Source organism: Porites lutea, chromosome 14, assembly GCF_958299795.1.
Source record: "Porites lutea chromosome 14, jaPorLute2.1, whole genome shotgun sequence".
In the NCBI taxonomy this organism is placed as follows: Eukaryota; Metazoa; Cnidaria; class Anthozoa; order Scleractinia; family Poritidae; genus Porites; species Porites lutea.
The window spans coordinates 7,082,214-7,099,366 of record NC_133214.1 but is presented as its reverse complement, the minus strand read 5'-3'; the positions used below and the strand labels follow the sequence as shown (position 1 = coordinate 7,099,366).

General features: G+C 37.5%; 1 protein-coding gene across 2 annotated transcripts in view; it reads right to left on the bottom strand.

Annotated features, from left to right (window-relative positions):
• Window positions 1-1,442: 1,442 nt before the first annotated feature.
• LOC140924636 (uncharacterized) overlaps window positions 1,443-17,153 on the bottom strand; it is a 59,772-nt gene continuing 44,061 nt past the window's right edge. Inside the window, exons 3-6 of one of the 2 annotated variants that reach the window (XM_073374664.1) lie at window positions 13,013-13,090; window positions 12,041-12,133; window positions 10,340-10,438; window positions 1,443-7,727 (exon numbers count right to left, since the gene is read on the bottom strand). In XM_073374664.1, the coding sequence (XP_073230765.1) occupies window positions 3,721-7,727; window positions 10,340-10,438; window positions 12,041-12,133; window positions 13,013-13,090 (4,277 nt within the window). In that variant the 3' untranslated portion in view covers window positions 1,443-3,720. The remainder of the gene's footprint in view (window positions 7,728-10,339; window positions 10,439-12,040; window positions 12,134-13,012; window positions 13,091-17,153) is intronic. The other variant, XM_073374663.1, reaches the window with a different exon arrangement.

The following is a 17,153-nucleotide window of genomic DNA, read 5'->3' as shown; positions in this document are numbered from 1 at the left end:
CAATACAATGTTGAAAGATCAAAGAAATTGTACCTTGACGGTTTCAACACTGTCCGTGGGGTGGGGACGTGCAGTGCAAGTAGCCCGCGGATATAAATTTAGTGTGTGTTAAAAAGCGTTCGAACTGTACAACTGTCCAAGACTTTTTTCCATGATTGTAGCTTGCAACCGATGCTAATGCGAGGTAATAAGATGCCTGAGCCTCTATTGCAAGCTAGTTCCAGTCCATTGCATTGCCGCCATTAAGAATGAGCAGATGTAAGATTCAAGCCCAGCGCGCCAGCATCGCTAGCTCACGGCTGAGAGCATCTGAGCTGAAGCAAAGATTTTTTGTGCGCACCCAGCAGGATGTCATTTTTTGTTCCGGGTTGATGGTTCAACCGTGTTTGAACCTGCGTCTCCGATTAACAATCACGTGACCTACAACTGTGCTGCAGGAGTAGCGCGTGGTTCTCGTTCTATCCTCCCTTTGCCCCCTTCACCCGTACTAAGACGGATAATCCGCCTTCAAAATCTGTCAAAATTGACGGATAAACAGATGGACAAAGTGAGGCGGACAGTTCATCCAAAATTAAAACCGTTCAATTTTCAAATTATAATTCAAAAGACTTACTATCTTAAAAAGACGCGAATTATCCATTGGATAACCCTTCTCAGACTTGTAATCCATCTCTAGTGCGAGAACGGCTAATGACTGTGCTCTTAACAAGACTTTCGCGAGTATTTGTCTGTGAATATTTTAAAGGGACTTCAGGGTGTTAACGAACATTAAATGAACAACCACCCCAAAAAGCCATATTGACGAAAACCAAGGTACATCAAATAGGTACATCTAACCACTAGAAAACTCACACCGGAAATACACCACTTCCCTATTCTATTTGATAGTCTGGAACTAGCGAGAAATCGGGGCTCATACAGGAGTTGAAGGGGAGAATCCTCCCCCTGACGCATGTTCCTCGACTACAAGCTAGTTCCTGATCGCTCATGAGAATACGAAGGTAAGCTGAATTGGGCCTAGTCCAAACGTCTAACTTTTCATGAGACGAACCAAACTCTAATTTGGGTCGAGCTAAAATAAGTTCAATTAAGATCGTCTGTTGGGCCGAACGTCGAATTAAGGACGCGTCGAACAGATCAAAACGCAATTTAATAACTTTTCTCCCAAACGAGGCTAAATACTCAAAATCATACAACTTTTTCATTTACTAGTTTAGCTCGTTGCGCGTGAAGGTCGACGGATCTCCTGGAGACGATCTTCACACGTTGTATCCATCTGAAGCAGACGGATACAAAGTGTTGGACGATCCAAATTAATTCGAACAAACTTAACTGAGCCAGACGTCCAACTTTTCATGAACTTGACTCACTAAGTTTGTTTCGTCTCATGAAAAGTTCCACGTTTGGCCTAGGTCTTACAAAAAATAATTTAATACTAGACATTTTTACTTTACAAAACTTTATTTCGTTGAGTTTAAAATGAAACTACTACATTCTAAAAACCAAATTTGGCGCATTTGATGCTAAAGGTAGTTTGCAATGTTCTCTCTTGCTTGATTGTAATAAATAATCATTGCTGATTCACATATAAAGATACAGTCGATTCACAACAGAATCACTCTTGGCTTAACGCCAACTAAACTAAATCAGGATAAAAAAGAGTTTAAATCTTTTAATGTAAACTAAATCATAATTTCTTTTCTGTATATTTGTCACTATCATACAAACTCTATTGAAATATAGGAATAATATACCAATAGTTAGTTTCAATATTTAACAATCCCTAAAACTACAAGGAACTCATGCTGTATTAACCTTGATCACACTGGATCAGAGGGTGTACAAGTCACAATCACAAGTTACAATATTTATCAAACTCTAAAACTACTCGTAACTCGTGTTGTATTAACCTTGAACCCACTGGACCAGATGGCATACAACTCCACTTGAGTCTAAATGTATTTACTACGAAAGTACTAATTGTAGACACTATGTTTACGTCTTCTGCTGGAGACGGGACCGCCATGTTACGTGGTCATCCAAGCCACGCGAAAGTTCAGCCGCTTGAAGTGCAAAGAGATTACCTTCATTTTTCAGTTGTTTTTAAAAGACCCTGAGTAATGGTCCACACCCGGGAATCGAACCCGCTACATCCCGCTCTGCAGTTATGCGCTCTACCGATTGAGCTAACCCGCCTGTTCAGTCTGAGACTCAAGACAATGTAAAATTTCACAATATGTACACAGAGCCAGAGCCAACTGTACTCGCACATGCTCAGATTGTCTCGTCTTGACCAAGTTGACCCAGCTGGGCGAGTCAAAGTGTTTATATGGAGAAACGTTGGATCAGCGAGGACGGGGACCCTACCATCATAAAAGGGTGAACTGGCTAGGCGGGTCATCCTTCTAGCTAGCCAAGCCCCCCTGTTTTTTCCTCATTTACACGGTTCGCCACTTTTATTTAACCCTTTAAACCATAAGATCAACATTTGAATTCTCATTTGTTACCCCTATTCATTTCCTAGAGAAGTAGTGGGGAGAAGTTGGTAAAATATCAGGCAAATTCATCTTGTGTGATCATGTCCGTAATTCTCATGACCACCCTGTTTTACAAAGCATTGATATTACAAGGAGAAATTTGATGCTGATCACTCTTAAGGCTTAAAGGGTTAAAGGAACGTGGGTAGCTTGGGTAGGCGGCAGATTGACCCTTCTACCCGGGACAACGTGTCTCCATATAAATGGACCTAAAAAAGCTGAAACAGATTCACGAGGAATTGGATTGTGTTACATCGTGCAACCAGGTAGGTTAAAGTGACCATGGGAGACTTGACAAGACTGACCAACAAAGTGCAATTTTCAAAGTGAGTTATGTCCAAACTACGCTGTATAAAACTTGCACTGGCGGTTTTTATAAGCGATTTTTTAATGCGTGCGTTCGAATCGGCCTTCGAAAGCTAAATCTCAAAGCGAATTTGACTGGTTCCAGTCTTTCGAAAGTCAAAGCGCTAAAAACGAGGTTTTGCCATTTTCAACTGCACGCCAGACACCCATGAAGGTATCTGGTAACCTTAACGCTATACAGAGTAGCGTAAACATAACGGACTTCAGGCTGGGCTTCCATAAGAAAAAAAATAGCCTACATTAATTACGCATGAGACACCCCTGAAGGTATCTGGTAACCTTAACGCTTTACAGAGAAGTGTGAACATAACAGACTTCAGGCTGGGCTTCCACAAGAAAATATCCCGGTATCAAAGGAAACATGTGTGATGTAGCTTGAAACGGAATGATTTTCTGTGACCTTCAAATGATCACGCGTGGTCGTAATTTAAGGCAGTAATTAGATTAGTTTAGCTGGATTTGTGGCTAACCATTTAATGAATGATAACTTAACGAAAGCGATATAGCGATCGGAGAACTATATTGAAACTAGAATGATTACGAAACATTTCAGCGGGAACGAAGGAAAGTCATTTTAATTTGCAAACAGAGAAAACAAGATGTCCAAACTTGAAACAAACATTTGTAGATTGACCATTTTACCTTTTTTAAATAGAATCTTTATTTGTAAGGGTCGGTTGTCATGGTGACTTCAAGATTCATGAAAATAATAAAAAATTAAACCACATTTCTATTGTAGATCACATTTCCTTTGATACTGACATATGTTCCTGGGGACTGGAAAGCACATAAATGTCAGCCGTATTCTTCTAATGAATTAAACCTTAAGACACCCACTCTCTTTTCCAAAGAAACTTACATCGAGTTCAAGTAAGGATAATGATCTGCTTCCTATTAAAAGTTTACTTAAGTCATATAAGCGACTTTCACCTGTAGCACAATTGTTGTTCACTTTTAATCTCAGAGTAGTTAATGAGGTGTTTTCCATCAAGGTGTGGGAAAGGTTTGGTAACCAGTCATCACTCACGTCTCTGCTACTGTTGAGTGTCAGATTGAATGTGGTAACTGATGTGTTATTTGCCAAACCTCCAAACACTCCAAAGGTGGACAGATACAGGAATATATCCGATTTCCCATCACCACACTCATTTATTGTGACATTTAACGTCGTTATTGACGTGTTCCCTGACAGTCCATGATCGAAACTGGTCAGCCAAATAATATCTGTTTTTTCTGCTGCCACAGTTACTGTTAGTGTCAGTGTAGTTACTGACGAGTTTAATGGCATACCTTGATTAAGACTATTCAACATAATTAAAAAATTGCTATCATTGGGGTCGTTAATAAAAACTGCGACACATAATGTATTTAATGAGCTTGTTGTCACCAGGCCGTTATAAAGGCCACTAAAAACGCGAAAAAAGTCTGATTTACCCCCGTTCAATGTGAGACTAAGTTTCTTAAGTGACGTGCATTTTATCAAACAGTCACCCACAACCTCATCCCAAAATGAAAACATGCTATTACTACTGAATGCAACAGAAAGGGAAGATAATGATTTGATTGCCGCTAGCACGTTACTCAGTTTAGTGGGACTCAAACAATTCTCCTGATTCTCCTCAACATAGTCAAGGCTGCTGAGTGTAGGACTCAAACTATACTTCTGATTCCACTCGCCATCGCCGTTTATTTCAAGACTGAGTGTAGTTAAAGATGCCATTTTGATCAAACGCTCACCCAGTTTGCATTCCCATCCTTCTCTCATGTTACTGAAGTTGAATGTGAGACTAAGAGACGTTAAAGAACTGCTTTGCAATAAACTATTCCCGAGGTTTTCTCCCAAATCTGCATCCACGACGTAGCTGTTGACTGTAAGATCAAGCGTGGTCAGAGATGGATTTTCTGCTAAAGCATCACCTAGACAACGTGTCCACTCCTTGGTAACATTACTATCGTTATTGATTGTAAGACGGACGTTTTGTTTTCTTCTCTCCTTGACGTTAGTAAAAAAGACTGTCAATGCCGCAGGATTATCAGTAGTGGTAACTTGAAGAAGAACATCGTTCGACTCATCTGGGCCTATACGCACATCATGTTCATTTAACTGAACGCGACTGTTTTTTGAAAGGCTGGAAGGAACATTATCTCCGTCTGTTGTCAACTCGCCCCATATATTGATGCACAGGGAAGATAGTGTCTTGTTTTCTTCCAGACATCTTGCAATGGAACTAGAAACTTCGCTTGTCAAATTTCCACGCACGTTTAAGGTGAGAACAGTAATGGAGGAAGGTGCCAAGACTTTACAAAGAGCTTCTGCCGCTTCGCATTTCATCTCACCCCAGACGTTAACAGTTAAGTGTTGCTTTACATTTAACCCTTTCCTAACCAGAAAAGGATGAAAATAATTATTTGCTACGTTGTTAAAGGTATTTGGATAAAAAGAACAGCAAACTGGGGACTTTTTCGCCAAGCCAAGATTTTCCACAACAGAATGCCAGTTACCAGGGAGCTCACCGTGGACACGCAGTCTTAAATAATTTAAAGAACTATTTTCTATAAGCCCTTTTTCCAGGAAACTGGCACTAGAGGAACTCAGCGGTCCATCAAGATGTAGATCAAGAGATTTTAAAACTGTTTGTCTTGCAAGTGCTTGACTGACAGCAGCGACTAACAAATCCAGCACACATCCAACAGTACAAAGAGAAAGAGAATTCAAGGATTTATTTGACAAAAAATGTTGTAAGGCTCGTGTCGCAGTGTATGTCACTGAGCCCCATAGGACGAGATTAACAGATGTCAGCGTTGTCAATCCAGTTTCGAACGCATTGAAAAAACTCTCGTTATAAGCATATCCAGGCAAAGAAAACGTTACTTTTGTCAGAGTTCGACATGAAGCCAACCCACGGCCAATTTGAACCAGCAGCTCATATTTTTCAAGAGATACATAAGACATGTATTTAAGAGTAAACTCTGATAAGCTCTTGCTTGCAGAAAACCATTTGCAAAGACGATCTGCATCAGATGACGTCAAAGATCCCAGATCATGAGCACGAAAACTTACGATTGTCAGCTGCGGGCAGGATTCTATATAATTTACTACGTCACTTGCTCCTCTCTCCCGGCCTCTTCTCTCCCAGTAACCTACATGTATATCAGCATAGAGTTCAACAGGTGTCCTTAAATTTGAAAAGCTTCTGCAAGCCATTAAAACCTGAATAAAAGACGCATTGTAATTGTCTATTAGCTTGGAAGTGATGACTTTTGGAAAAGGTATAATGTTACAAAGAGTAACTGCCATTTGTTCTGCATGTCCACTTTCATTAAAGCTTTCAATAAAGAAAGTAGCAGTCTTCTCATTGCAACGCTCGTTCCAATTCCAGTCGTATGACTTCTTTAACTCCTCTCCAATCTGGGTGAACAGAACTGTAGCTTTCTCGCCCAGCATACCAGAAACAAAAATAAACACTTGTGGAAATTTCGTTACAATGTCATCAAAGCTTATGTTGAGGTGCTTAAATACATTACACGTTTGGTTTCGTAGCTTCTGTGCAATATACGCGGCAGCCACGTACTCTTGGAAGGTCTTGTGAAGAAAGCAGTATTCATGTTGAGGATTTAGCCTCTTTAGACTTTCTTCCATGTAAAGAAGGTCTAGCTCACGAGCTTTCAATCCGGGGTATTTCCTTTCAAACTCATCTAATTCAGTTTCGAAGAAACCATAACGATCACTCAGCAGGCATATCCAAGCTAGCTCTCCGAGTGCAAGAATTTCCTTTTCAAACGTTTTCTCTAGGACACTGTCATCTTTAGGGGCCGGCCAGTTACGTTTGCCGCAGTAGCGTCTTAAAAGACATCGCACAATGACTTGGTAAAGTTCCGTCCGGGAAGTCGGCAATTTTCCCTTGTAGTCCTCATAAACAACACAAAGGAGAAGTAAATTTAACGGGTTACTTCGAAGTGCATGTAAAAAGGTGTTCAGTTGCATTTCTTCAATAAGCTTCTCCCCCTTTGGTGATTGTTTAATGGTTTCAAAGTGCCTTCTGATGTAAGCAATAGAATCACTTTCCGTGTACCCTTTGATTTCTAACTGAATGTCAAAGACAACCCTTTTCCGTACTTCGATTCCTCTTTCTTGTCGTGTCGTAGCCAAGACAAAGCAAAACGGTAAAATTCTTCTATGAAGCAGCTCATCTACATGGTGCTGTGATTTTTCAGGTAGCTCATCCAATCCATCCAAAATGATTAACATCAGTCTCTCCTGTTTATGAATGTCCTTCATGAAGTGCAAAAGCTTCTCCACAGACTTCTCCATTCCTCTGGGCAAAAGTTGTTCACTGATAGCTTCCATTATATCTCCATTAATGTCACGACATTTGAGAAGAAACACAAATTCGAACTTCGGAAAGGAGCACTCCGATGGGATATTTCCATGAGCCCAGTCATAAGCAAGTTTGAGGCAAAACGTGGTTTTACCGATTCCTGGACTTCCCTCTACTATCGTCATAACATCCTCACCTATATCAGGAACTTTGAAGATGTCAAACACATTCACATCGTCGATTTCCTCCTCGTCGTCTTCCATAGGGATGGCCAATTTTCCTCTTGCAACGAAATCCAGTCTTGTGTAGTAGGGGTGGATGTCAAACAGATTCACCTCGTCGTCTCCCATCTGGATGGACAATTTTCCCCTTGAAACGATTTTCAGTCTTGTGTAGACTTGTTCTATGGGCAACTGGATGGTGCTATCCCAAAGAAGTGGTCTTAGCCGCGAGCGTCTTTTGTATTCTTTTTTTAGCAATTTAACAAGAACCAAGCTGTTCCTACCTGTTGGAAACAAGGAGATCGGAAATATCTGTCAGTAACCACAAACAAGAGCATTTGACGCTACAAACGGGGTATTTGTAAAATGTTGTCCTCTCTTTGTTCCATACAATGACGGTAAACTGTCTTTACATTGAGTACTTACAGAGAGTTGAAATAATACGCTACTTTGTAGTCTTCGCCGACGTCAGTGTTTTTGTTTTCTCTTCCTGGATGTTCAGTTGTACATAAATCAAATACAGTCAAACCTCCTATAAGCTACTACTGACCCAAAATGTAAGGAGTTAAAGGTCGCTTACGGGACTTGGTCACTTACAAGAATCGGAAATATCTGTCAGTAACCACACAAACCAGGGGATTTAACGCTACCAACGGGTTTGTTTTTAACATGTTCTCCTCCCCTTGGTTAACAGAATAACCTTAAACTCTCTTTATATTGTCTACTTATAAGTAAGTGTTAAAGATTTCTCTTCCTGGATGTACACAAATCAAATATCACAAATGACTTCAATAACGAAAACAACTAATACGAGGGGCTCTCTCTCTAAACGTCAGCTTTTTAACCTCTTTACAGTGGCCAATTTCCTTTTGTCGACTCAGTTGATAAAACCAATTTGGTGTATTTCACTCACGCACCGTGGCAGCACCGGGGGGGGGGGGAGTTCAATTTTCAGCCACTCTTACATTAACATGAAAAATGCATTCTACTTGAGTACCCCTCTTGTGATCCAACTAGCACTTCAGGTAAACATCTTAACTCTCAAAAAGGCTTTGTTTCATCAACAGAGTTAACCCTTTCACTCATAACAGTGTAAAATCCCAAGAAACAGATAGAACCATGCAAAAGTACTGCCAAAGAAGTTTCATTTGAATGGTAACATTATAGGATTTCATCCACAGATTCCACACTTAAGAGCGGAAAAACTCACAAAGTTTCCAGATTTCTTTTTAGTGAAATCCAAAGACTGAAAAATATAGCAATGAGTAAAAGTTCTACCAAAGGGGATTCATTTAAATGGTAACACCATAGGGTTTCGTTCACAGATGCAAAACTAAGAATGACAAATCATCTCGCCATAACTCGGTCTAGGGGTGAAAGAGTTAATATACTTCAGCTGTCGATAGCTTTCTGAAATAGTGTGACATTGTTTTTGTTTCGTTTTTTGTTTTTTATTACTTTGCTATTGCGTTACTAGGAGCTGTCAAGTTAACCATTTTTTGATCGGATTACAGATAATTCGCTTTTACGCTTAATAGTTTAGATGTTATTATAGTAAACGGAATAATGTATCAAGTCAATCAACGTTGTCGGTTCTTATCGTGAACAGGAACAATGAACAGATGCTACTGATGTATTTTTAGGTTTGCATGCTCACGCGATATATTCAGATGTAATCAGCTTTTGTACGGAACGGGTCCTTCAAGGAAATACAGTAGATCACTTTCGAAGGAGTTGGATTTATTACTCATTCTCAACATCAGCTTCTAAATTCCTGAGGCCTATTTACCGCGTAAAATCAGTTGAAAAACAAACAATCTAACCAGAAAAGCATCATTGTCTTTTGCCACACTACCTTCGCACGAATTAATTCCTTCACCATAAACCATCTCACAAGGAATTGACAAGAACAGGACTTGACTACAGTTTGACAAAGAGGAGGTGCGCCAAAATGCAAACAAAAAATTCTGTACTCAGCAGGTTCAACTTTGCGAAATATGAAGCACGCTCAAAATAGAGAAAGCGTGCGTCAAACTTGAGAAGTTGAAGTTTTGCTATTGAACGGATAAGAGTGACTTGATTTGGCTTTTGTAACACATCATTGGTGATCCATTGAAGTCTATAGGCAAATGTCATAAATCTCAGGAAGGCTTCGTTTATCTTGTTAGAGTTAATAAACTTGAGATGGGAAATTCCTTGTCTGAGAACAAACAAATAAACCAAGACGAAACGTTTTTGTGCTACGCCTCTCGTAGCGACGCAAAAAACAAACAAACAAAAAACATTGAGATAGGAACTAAACCCTTGACCATGCATAATCTTTCACTCCAGGAACAGTAGCACGACTGGAGTATGTTTTGGGCCAGCGCCTTGACTACGTTTTGGGCCAAAATGTGCTCAAAATTCTAAACTGGCCTGATTGTAGCTTGAGGGTTTCGAAATTGTGAGAGCGAGTCCGACGTGAGAAGCGTACAATTTGCTCCAAGCGTGAATGAGAGCGACTCAAGCCTTGTGAGAGCCCAACTTCAGACCGGAAGCAGAGCCGTACGGGTATTATAAAACCTCAATCAATGAACACAAAATCACCCACATTGTGTTACTTCCGATGCAGTGTGTCATACTAGTCCTATAGTCCTGACGGTATGCCGGATGTTTGTCACGTGAACCTAGTTTAGTGTCCATACCTACTACGAGTTTCCTGTAGCTCAGTGGTAGAGCATGGTTGGACTAGTAACCAGAAGGTCATAGGTTCGGGGAGTGCTTGAATTTTTTTACGAGCCACATGTATCACTGGCTGAAAAACATCTTTCCCACTAAGACGGTTGTACATATAAGAAATAGATTTAAAAAAAAAACAACTAACCCTTATTTGAAATTGAACAAAAACAAACCTTACCTTCATCTTCTAATGGCCTTGGGTATTTTGGAGCTGGATTGTTACTTGAAGATAACGGCCTTTTGCCTTTCTTGGAAGACTGGCGTTTCTTTGCCGAACCTAAAATCCAATCAAATACTACTGTTGTTTTTTCCCCAATTTTCTGACTGTCAAGTTAGCCTGTTCCAAGCGTTCAGGTAGTGGAGAGCGGTGCGAAGTAAAGAAAGCGATGAAAAGTAGAGGGGAACTCATTTTTAGTTCGCACCGCTCCCCACTATCTGAACGCCTGGAACAGGCTACTGTCAAGTCCATCGGTAATGCAAGGTCAATGTAAATACAATCAGTACGTGTTTCTGCTGATTTTTATGGCAAATACTAAAGCGACGACAAGGCAAAGCACAACATGTGTTCGGTATGTAATGACATTTCCCATTTCTGATGTTTCTTAACGATGCATAAATTAAATTCTGAATTTACGTCACAGACTCGATAGACCACTCACGCGTCCAGTTGTCTCTTCTCGGGGAGGACAGAGAGAGCGACCCAAATCGAGCCGACATATTTAAAAAACAAAGCTTGAAAAAGGCCTGTCAATCGTTCAAGCCCTGAACGTTGTAATTTCCAGACGCTGCAAAACTCTGTTGAATTGAACTAATCAAACAAAAAACACAGGACAAGACAGACTTGGATTCTGAAGTCCAAGCTGGGGATTCCGGATTCCAGTCGTCAACTTCCAAGGCCCAGGATTCCGGATTCCACGAAAAAAAAATTCCTGAATTCCAGATTCGACAAGCAAAAGCTTCCCGGATTCTGAAATCCGGATAACCGTTGGACGATCAATAGCCCTCTTTAGCTTTTTCCCAATAGAGAGGTCCAGAGAGAACTTGACGCTATGTCTCTGTTTATGCGTACACACAGGCATGTATGCACGTGAATAAGATGTAAATTGAAAGAAACAGTTCAATAGAGTATTAAAATACTCTAAAATACTCTATTGAACTGTTTCTTTCAATTTACATCTTTTTCACGTGCAAATTACACCTTATTCACGTGCATCATGTGTTAACACACATGATCTGCATTGGGAAAGCAAAACATACAATCTAAAGAGGTCTATTGTTACTTAACACTTCTACACCGCGGCAATGGCCAGCAGTTTAGAAGTCCCAAGCTGAAAATTTCACTGAAAATAACATATTCAAAACAACCAAGCCTCTATGATAAAATGCAATTTCCTTATGCTGTGGTCCATTATCCAATTTAGCACGAAAAACGTAAACCTGAAACAAGTATTATTTGTCGGCATCTAAGATTGTTAACCTGTAACCAGTGTAAAAACGTTTTGACCTTGTAAGTCAGTTTTAAACGAGTCTTGTTCAATGCTTCGACCACTTCTTGTTTATTTACCTTCCCCGCAAGGAAAAATCATTAAGCCCATGAAATAGACTAAAGTACATCTCTCAGATCTTCCTACATACATGTAGAAAGCAATGAATTGCTCTTGTGGATATATTAGGGCCATTTATACGAGGAAAAATAAGACGCGAACTTTCCGTATAAACGGCACATTTCGTCTAAAATAAGACGCGGCTTAGCTAAGACGCGTCTTATTAGATAAGACATGCTCGTATAAATGGTACAGTTCGCGTCTTATTTAAGACGCGTCTTATTTTTCCTCGTATAAATGGCCCTATTGTTCATGTTTCTAAGATTCAAGTGTACCTTTATGAAGACGTTTTTCAGAAGGAAAAGGTTTTTCACCTTGACAGATCACAGTGGCTTTCTTTGATAAATTCTGCTCATCTGCATTGGGACCTACAAAATGAGTAGCAATAGAGTTATTTACTTTAGAACCTCAGGGTCGGGAACAAGATGTCAAGAAAAAAGTAAATTCGAGTTCTTTCAATCTTATCGCGGTTTTTTACAACTATTTCAATTTGTCAAATGTAGGCGCACTTCTCTGGTGGAGGAATCAATTTTCAGCCACTCCTACAGTTACATAAAAGAGGATCGACAGAGTTAACCGCATTTCGTTTTTAAGAGCGGAAAAGGGAAACTCACAAAGATTCCAGATTTCTTTTTTTGGGACCCCCCCCCCAAAAAAAAAAAAAAAAAAAAAAAAAACACTGAGTAAGAGTTCCACCAAAATTACAGAAAATACAGAAAATTATCTCGCCATAACTCGGTCTAGGAAAGAAAGAGTTAATATACTTCAGCTTCTAAATTCCTGAGACCTATTTACCACGTAAAATCAGTTGAAAACAAACAATCACCCCACAAATGCATCATTATGTTTTGCCACACTACCTTCGCACAAATAAATCCCTTCACCATAAACCATCTCACAAGGAATTGACAAAAACAGGACTTGACTACAGTTTGACAAAGAAGAAGTGTGCCACAATGCAAACCAAAAATTCTGTACTCACCAGGTTCAACTTCGCGAAATATGAAGCACGCTCAAAATAGAGAGAGCGTGCGTCAAACTTGAGAAGTTTAAGTTTTGCTATTGAACGGATAAGAGTGACTCCAGCATCTTGAGTATCCATCTCTAAAGCAGGAGGGGGAAGGGGTGTGGTAGGGGGCACAAACAATTTTAAGAACACAAGTTCGTCCATGCAGATCTTTCTACTTCCTATGTTGCTTTCAATACTGAGACGGTTATAAACTTTATCATGCATAAACAAACTTTACCTTCATCTCCCAAACATTTTGGGACTTGTGATGCTGGAGTGCTACTCGGAGACAAAGGCCTTTTCCCCTTTTTTGAACCTGAAATTAAACCAGACTAGTGATGATCCAATTATTTTTGCCCATGCATTCCGCAGTTAATTCCCTACAAAACTTGTGTTTGTATGTTTTTTTTCAAAAAGGGAATTCACATGTACCTCGATCAAGACATTTTTCAGAAAGAGGTTTCTCGTAGGTTTAACAGACTACCGGGGCTATCAGTCCACACAAAGCTTTACAGTTGTGATTCAGGTGGTCGTGATTGATTAATAAAGTCTATCGTTTATTAGTGAAGAATAATTAGGGGAGGGGGGCTTATTAACTTTCTTCCCCTGAAAAGGGAGGGGTGGGCTTACTTGAGGCAAGGGGTTTATTTGAGAGGGGAGCTTACCAGAGAATTTACGGTAATCAAACAAAAACACAGAGCAGGTCAATTCCGCCACCACGATAGTCTTAGATTCTGGATTTCAGGTACTGTACTCCGGATTCCTTGTCAGAGGAGAGTAGTTAGTAATTGATTCCATCCTACTCGCTCACTTTTATTTCTACATCATCTCGCAACATCGCTCTCTTGTTCACTCATTTCACAAAACTCATTCGTTAATCTCACTTCATTCACTTCATTCAAATTCGTTCGCTTCGCTCACTCATTTTCATTCAGTTCATTCAGTTCGTTTATCTCATTCGTATTGTTCCATTCGTTCTCAAGTAGTCGCTCACATTGCTCGAAGATCTAGAAACAAAAGTGAGTGAGTGGGTTGTAATCATTTACTAACTACTGTATAATAAATAAAGTAGTGATAATGAATCAGAAAAATAAAATTGATTTAAGAAAATAAAAAAAATAAAATAATAATATAGTAAGCAATGTCTCAACAAATTTTTACCGATAAACAACTTCAGAGTTTGTCTTTGGACGAATTAAAAAAGATTGTATCACAAGAAAAAAAAGATCTTAGGAAAGATTATAAGGAATTACAAAAAAAGAGAAGATTGATTGAAAAATATAGAAAATTGACAGAGTTTAGAGAAAAAGTTAAACAAGGAAAAGTTATTACAAAACCCAAAGTTGACAAAAAACCCAAAATTGTTAAAAAACCTCATTCTAAAAAGATAAAATCATTTGAGGATTATTTTGAGGAATGTATAAAAAATAAAAAAATTCCTAAAGATACTCCGGATTATTTACGAAAAGCTCTTGAAAGAGCTATAAAAGAATATGAACAAGGAATCGAAGTTGAGAAATCAGCTCTAAACGAATTTGCTAAAAAATATATTATAAAGGGGAAACCAGATATTTTACCTTATCAGTTTTTTGAAAATAAATATCATATTATTAAAAAATTTCTTAGAAATCATCGTAATACTAAATTAAGGTTTGTTTTAGTTTGTATTATGGAAAAAGAAGAAAAATTAGCGAAAGATGCTAATGCAACTTTTAAAGTTCAAGATAAAGCATATTTTAATTCTAATACTTTTAATAATTTTAATTCAACTGATGAAGAAGATATATTAATGAAAAGTTATAAAGAAATTGATGAAAAATTAACTATTTATCAAGCAAATGGAAGTGGGTGGTATTTTAAAGAAATTATTCAACTAGAAATTCATACAACTCAATTAAAACCAATAAAGGGTTCTTCTTATATTCCTCTTCCAGATTGGATTATGAGAAAAAAGGCAATTGTTAGTATTCGAAATAAAGATGATAAATGTTTTATTTGGTCAGTACTTCGTTATCTTCATCCAAGAGAAAAGAATGATTGTAGATTTACAGATTTAAAAAAGTATGAGAATGATCTTATCACTAAAGGAATTACATTTCCAATGAAAGTAAAAGACATTAACAAATTTGAAAAACTTAATCCAAATCTTCCAGGAGTAAATGTTTTTTCAAATGATGGACAGACTATTTATCCTTTGAGAATGAATGAGAAAGATTGTAAAAATACTATTGATTTATTTTTGTATGAAGAAGAAGGTAAATTTCATTATTCACTAATTAAAAACTTTTCCCGGCTTGTACGTAGTCAAATTACTTCAAGAACAAATGAACCAATACAAATTTGTAAGAGATGTCTTTGTCATTTTACAAAACCAGGATTATTAGATAAACACATCAAATATTGTTCTAGTAATAAAACAGCATTTGTAAAAATGCCAGAAAAAAACAAAACTTTACATTTTACTAACTATGATAGACAACTTCCTATTCCTTTTGTTGTATATGCAGATTTTGAATGTTTTACTAAACCAATGAATAGCTGTTCCCCCAATCCTAAAGATTCTTACAACTATAACTATCAAAAACACGAACCATCAGGATTTTGTTTTTATACAAAGGGTATTGTTAATAAAAGAATTAAACCAATCATTTATACAAAACAATCAGATGATGAAGATATTGCTAAAATATTTGTAGAAAAACTTACAGAAATGACTAAAGGGATATATGAAGATTTTTATCGTAAACCAAAACCTTTAGTAATGAGTGAAAAATCAAATAAAGATTTTAATAATGCTGTTAATTGTCATATTTGTGGTAGTGAATTAGATAAAGATAAAGTTAGAGATCACTGTCATTTTACAGGTAAGTACCGTGGTGCAGCACATAACAAATGTAATCTTATGTGTAAAAAACCAAGAATACTACCAGTTATATTTCACAATCTTCAGGGTTATGATGCTCATCTATTTATCAAACAACTTGCTAAAATAGATGGTGATCTTAGTTGTATTCCATCTACTGAAGAAAAATATCTTTCATTTTCTAAATCTATTAAAGTTGGAGAGTATAAAGATATTCATGGTGATATTAAAGCAATAAAATTTGAAATCAGATTTGTTGACTCATTTAAGTTTCTTCAAACATCACTAGCCAATCTTGTTTCAAATTTAAACCAAGATGATTTTCATATTACAAAACATGCGTTTAAGCATAATACTTCATTACTAACTCGTAAAGGAGTTTATCCTTATGATTATGTATCATCAATTGAAAAACTATCAGAAACACAAATTCCACCAAAACAGGGGTTCTATTCAAAACTATATGATGAAGATATAAGTGATGAAGATTATCAACATGCGATTAAAGTCTGGAATACATTTGGGTGTAAAACAATAAGAGACTATCACGATCTTTACCTAAAATCTGATGTAATGCTTTTGGCAGATGTGTTTGAAAACTTTAGGAAAACTTGTCTTAAACATTACAAGTTAGATCCAGCTCATTACTTCACATCTCCTGGTTTAGCTTGGGATGCATGTCTAAAAACAACAGGACAACGTTTAGACTTATTACATGATTACGATATGTTAATGATGATTGAGCGTGGTATTCGTGGAGGAATAACACATATATCAAAAAGGTATGCAGAAGCAAATAATAAATATATGGAAAATTATAATCCTGAAAAGAAGTCAACATTTATACAATATTTGGACGCAAACAATCTTTATGGTTGGGCTATGTCTCAGAATTTACCAACACATGGTTTTAAAATGATGAAAAATATTACAAAAGAAAAGGTAATGGAAATTTTAGAAAAAACAAATGATAGTATGGCAAATACTGGTAAGAAGGGATATATTTTTGAAGTTGATTTGGAGTATTCACCAGACTTATGGGATCTTCATAATGACTATCCTCTTGCACCTGAATTAATGAAGGTTAATGGAGTTGAAAAACTAATATGTCATTTTAAACCAAGAAAAAATTATGTTATTCATTACAGAGCTCTTAGACAATGTCTTGAGTTGGGTATGAAGATTACTGCTGTTCACAGAGGAATATCATTTTATCAGTCTCCTTGGATGGAACCATATATAAGAAAAAATACAGAACTTCGAAAATGTGCTGCAAACAATTTTGAGAAAGACTTTTTTAAACTAATGAACAATTCAGTTTTTGGTAAAACAATAGAAAATATTAGAAAGCGTCAAAATATAGTACTTATTGATGATCGTAAAAAAGCATTAAAACTATCAAGTCGTCCAAACTTTGATAGATGTACAATATTTGATCGAAATCTTATTGCTATTCATATGAAAAGGACAGAAGTGTATTTTAATAAACCAGTATATGTTGGTCAAGCAATTTTAG